Source organism: Tupaia chinensis, unplaced genomic scaffold (genome assembly GCF_000334495.1).
Source record: "Tupaia chinensis unplaced genomic scaffold, TupChi_1.0 Scaffold149964_2, whole genome shotgun sequence".
NCBI lineage: Eukaryota > Metazoa > Chordata > Mammalia > Scandentia > Tupaiidae > Tupaia > Tupaia belangeri.
In genome coordinates, this window is record NW_006209806.1 from 1,907,498 (window position 1) to 1,912,603 (window position 5,106).

General features: G+C 59.5%; 1 protein-coding gene across 1 annotated transcript in view; it reads left to right on the top strand.

Annotated features, from left to right (window-relative positions):
- The window catches only part of MPND (MPN domain containing), a gene marked incomplete at its 5' end in the record, with an annotated part of 7,226 nt that continues 2,120 nt past the window's right edge, over positions 1-5,106 (top strand). The window contains 8 exon segments of the mRNA XM_027769572.1: positions 1-115; positions 545-781; positions 1,946-2,078; positions 3,006-3,087; positions 3,183-3,279; positions 3,421-3,493; positions 3,559-3,635; positions 4,975-5,106. Coding sequence (XP_027625373.1) covers positions 1-115; positions 545-781; positions 1,946-2,078; positions 3,006-3,087; positions 3,183-3,279; positions 3,421-3,493; positions 3,559-3,635; positions 4,975-5,106 — 946 coding nt within the window.

Below are 5,106 nucleotides of genomic sequence, written 5' to 3' on the forward strand. Positions count from 1 at the left end.
GGGGGTCTGGGGCGGGCCAGGGGGCGCGCTGACCCGGCGCGCGGTCACGCTGCGGGTGCTGCTGAAAGACGCGCTGCTGGAGCCGGGCGCCGGGGTCCTGTCCATCTACTACCTGGTGAGCTCCCGCCCGGCATCCCGGCATCCCGGCCTCCACGGAGGGAGACTGAGGCCAAGCGCCCTTCCGCAGGGCGAGCCCGGTGCGGGGAGGGGACCCTCCCTCTGGGCCATTCACATAGGAGAAACGGAGCTCAGGGGCCCACCTGCCCGGGGTCAGCGGGGCGGCCACCACCTCCTGCCCGTCTGTAAAATGGAAGTTCCTCTCCCCCGTGGGACAGTGGTGTGAGGGTCAGCGCTGTGGGGCTGGGACATCGTGAGCGCCGTCCCCAGGGACCCGCCTGGAGGGGGCTCGCAGTCCCGCTGGGCGTGCACACATGTACCGGCCAGTTTTGCTATAGGTCATGGGTTGCACGCGAGTGGGCAGGCAGGGAGGACTTCTGGGAAGAGGGGGCCTGGTGGGACCCCAGCCAGCCCACTGCCGCTGCAGGGGAAGAAGTTCACCGGGGACCTGCAGCCGGATGGCCGGATCGTGTGGCAGGAAACTGGGCAGGTCTTCAACTCCCCCAGCGCCTGGGCCACCCACTGCAAGAAGCTGGTGAACCCCGTCAAGAAGTCGGGCTGCGGCTGGGCCTCGGTCAAGTACAAGGGCCAGAAGCTGGACAAGTACAAGGCCGAATGGCTCCGGAGGCACCAGCTCCACCTGCCCGCGGCCGCCACCGACGAGGTACAGAGCCCTGAGTTTAGCCGGGACGTGGGTACTGTCGGTGTAGACGGGTTTAAAATCCCAGCAGTGGACAAGGCCACCAGGAGGGCTGTGGATGGAAGGACAAGGAGGGGACGCAGCCCTGGGCCAGCAAGGGAGACAGGGATTCCCGGGGTGGTGGGTCTCAGAGTGGGAGGGAAGCCAGGCCAGTACGGGCTGAGGTGACAGGCGTGCTCCCAGGAGCGGGGATTGGCTGGGGCAGCCACCGCTGACAGTGTGAGCACAGGGACGAGGCTGACCGCCAGGTCTGGACCCGGAGAGGTTACCTTGGCAACGGCAATTGGGAGCTAGAGAGAGTGGTTATTTATTTGTTTTAAGAAAGATTTTTGCTATAGGGCGCATGTGCTTGCCAGAGAGACAGAGACAGAGAGACAGAAAGTGAGAAATCCCCCCCCTAGGAGGGATGGCCACATCACAATCCCATCTCTTCCATTGTCCTCTTGGGATCTTGGGCATGCATGCATGAGTGAGTTTGAAGCTGCTGGGTCTGGGACTCAAACCAGAGTCAACTACGTAGGAGTCTAGCAACGTAACCATTATTCCATCTGCTGGTCACAGGGGAGAGGTTTTAATTTTTAATTTTGTTTCAAAGAATTACTTTAACATTTATTTATTATTTAAGTTTGACCAGAGAGGGACAGAAAGAGAGAGAGGGAAAGTGAAAAAGTAAGCCACCAGGTCTGGGACTTGAACCGCAGTCAACCGGATGGGAGTCCAGATCCCTTGACCACCACACCACCTGCCGGTGGGGAACAGTTATTAAGAGAAGCTAAAATAACCTTGCAAAGCGCTAGCTTGCAGGGCGGGCCCAATGCTCTGTGCCATTCTCATTTCCCCGCCATCCCAAGGGTCTGGAGGTCATCATGCGGTTTTACAGACCCAGCTCAGAGAGGTTAGGGCGCTTATCCAAGTCCCCCGCATGTAAGGGACGCAGGTGGAGACTGGGTCTGAGACAGCCCCGGCTGCGCCCAGCAGGCCCGTCTCGGCTCACTCCTGCCCTCTAGCGGTCAGCATGGGCAGTGGCACCTAGGGCTGGGCCAGCTGCAGGTCTGGGCGAGACTTGGTGGGAATGCAGGGGACACCCAGGTGAGGGTCCTGCCGCTGTCCCCGCCCCTATGCCGCCAGAGCCCGGCCAGCGAAGGGGAGGAGGAGGAGCTGCTGATGGAGGAAGAGGAGGAGGAGGTGCTGGGAGGAGTCTCGGCAGAGGACAAGAGCCGGAGACCCCCGGGGAAGGGCGCCCTGGAACCTGCGCACCAGGGTGAGGGGGCTGGTGGGCGGGAGAGGGCAGAGCAGGCCTTTCCCCAGTTCCCCAGAGCACCTGCAGGCTCCCTGCCTGAATGTCGGTGCTCATGCTGGGCTTCGTGGCTCCTCGGTCCACTTCTGTTCTTTTCTTAATCTTTAATTTTAATTTTTTTTTTTGGAGCGGTTTTTGCTATAGGGCACGAGTGCTCACCAGAAAGACAGAGAGAGACAGAAAGTGAGAAATCACCCCCAGGGGGGATGACCACGCCGCAATCCCTTCTCCTCCATTGTCCTCTCCGGATCTTGGGCACACACGCACACGCACCCGGCATGAGTTTAAGCCTCTAGGTCCAGGACTTGAACTGCTGTCGACTACATGGGAGCCCAGAGACATAGCCAGTATGCCAACTGCTGGTCCCATTTTTTTTAAAGTATTATTTTATTTAACTTTATTTTGAAAATTTTAAAGAATTATTTATGAATATATTTAATTCCATTTGTTATAAATTAAAAATTTGACCAGAGAGAGACATGGAGAGAGGAAGGGAAAGCGAGAAAGCAAACTCCAGTTCCAGGACTCGAACTGCAGTCAGCCACATGGGAATCCAGTGCCTTTAACCACCATGCCACTTGCCAGCCCCATATTTTTACTTTATTTTTTAATTTGACCAGAGAGGGACAGAATGAGAGAGAGAGAAAGACAGAGAGCAAAAGTAAAAGCGCAAGCCAACAGGTCCAGGTTTTAAACCGCAGTTGACTACGTGGGAGTCCAGTGACGTCACCGCTATGCCACCTGCTGCCACCCCTTTTAATGTGTCTGATCTGCCCCCTTGCTGCCTGACTGCTCGGTGTCGCCCCCTGGCTTTCAAGGCTCCCTCTTGCTGGGGCTGCCCCTGTGTGGTCCCGGGTTTGGCCGTGGGGCTGACGCTGTCCCCCTCCGCAGAGGCCGCGGCCCCGGGGCAGCGCGGGGAGAAGGCCCGGGTGCCCGTCCGCTACTGCACGCTGGGTGGCCGTGACTCCGCCAGGTCAGACCCCACCCTGCAGGCCAGGCAGGGAGGGTGAGGGCGGGGCCGGGGAGGGCCCTGGGCTTGCTGAGGCTGTGGGGACCTCGGCCCTGCAGGAACCCCCGCACCCTGGTAGAAGTGACGTCCTTCGCCGCCATCAACAAGTTCCAGCCGTTCAACGTGGCGGTCTCCAGCAACGTCCTCTTCCTGCTGGTGTGTGCCCAGGCCTCCCCTCTGCCGGGGTGGGGGCCCAGCCTGGAGGGAGCCCCGGGGCAGTGGGGGCCTTGTCTGCTGCCCTTTGCCACGCGCGGGGCCAGGGTGGGGCTGGGGCCACCGCCTCTGCTCCCTCCCCAGGACTTCCACAGCCACCTGACCCGGAGCGAAGTCGTGGGCTACCTGGGAGGCCGCTGGGACATGAGCAGCCAGAGTGGGTACCCGGGGCCGGGGGGGTGCTGGTGGCCGGGTGGACGCCAACGCCTCTGCCCCCTGCAGTGCTGACGGTGCTGAGGGCCTTCCCCTGCCGCAGCCGGCTGGGCGACGCCGACACCGCGGCCACCGTGGAGGAGGAGGTGAGCGGCTGTCCGGGGTGGCTTTCTGAGGAGGGGCAGCAGTCCTCGTGCTGTGGCCGACCCGCCCTGGACCCCGTCGTGCAGAACGCTGCTCTGGGCCACGCCGTCTGGCAAGCCCGCCAGCCCCTTCCCCCAGGGGCGTCGGCGTGCTGTGCTGGGCACCTGGCCCCGAGTTAATGTGCCCAGGTGCTGTCAGGCCTGGTGTTGCGTGCGGTGCCCAGCATGTCCCCAGCTGTGTCCCCGTCGCCGTCCCTCCAGTGTCCTGGGGCCCCGTGAGCAGGTGCTAACTGGCCAGCCACTGGGACACACGTCTTCCTGTCTCTGGTGTGCCAGGCACTGCCCTGTGAACTGGGGACACGGCTGTGAAAAGGGACTGTCTTTTTTATTATTATTTTTAATTTTCACCAGAGAGACAGATACAGAGAAAGTGAGAAGTGAGCCATCAGGTCCGGGACTCGAACTGTGGTCGGCCACATGGGAGTCCAGTGCTTCAACCACCACGCCACCAGCTGGCCCCACTTTTAGTTTTAAGACTTTTAGAAATATTTATTTATTGGGGAACAGTGGATGGTGGAATGGTTACATCCCTGGACTCCCATGTAGTCAACCGCAGTTCGAGTCCCAGACCTGGTGGCTTAAACTCGACACCAGGTGTGTGTGTGTGTGTGCCCAAGACCCCGAGAGGAGAATGGAGGAGAAGGGATTGCGGCGTGGCCATCCCCCCTGGGGGTGATTTCTTGCTTTCTGTCTCTTTGTCTTTCTGGCGAGCACACACACCCCATGGCAAAAAATTTTCCAAAAAAGAGAAATAGTTATTTATTTAATTTTGTTCTATTATTATTTAATCTTTTAAAAAAGAATTATTTATTTAATTTCATTTATTCATTTATTTTAATTTGGACACACACACAGAAGAAGGGAGGGAAAGTGAGGAAAGCAAGTCACCAGGTCCAGGACTCAAACCATGGTCAGCCGTGTGGGAGTGTCCAGCGCCCTAACCATCATTCCTCCTGCTGGTCCCAATTATTATTCAATTTGTTAAAGGGTACGTGCCCTTCCCAGAGAGAGAGAGAGAAAAAGGGAAAGTGAGAAAGCAAGCCACCAGGTCTGGGACCTGAACCGTGGTCAGCCATGTGGGAGTCCAGTGCCTTAACCACCACACCACCTGCCGGCCTGGAAGAGGGATGTCTTGCTCTTGCTTGGCAGCTCGGTTAGGGTCAGGGTGAGGGTTAGGGCAAGGGCAGCAGGGTGTACCCCCCACTCCCACTGAGGCTCCACAGGCTGAGCTCTGCAGGCCGCCCCGCCCACCGGCCCCGCCCCCGAGCCCGCCTCTCCGCAGATCCACCAGAGCCTGTTCCTGCGGGGCCTGTCCCTGGTGGGCTGGTACCACAGCCACCCGCACAGCCCGGCGCTGCCGTCGCTGCAGGACCTGGACGCGCAGATGGACTACCAGCTGCGGCTGCAGGGGTCC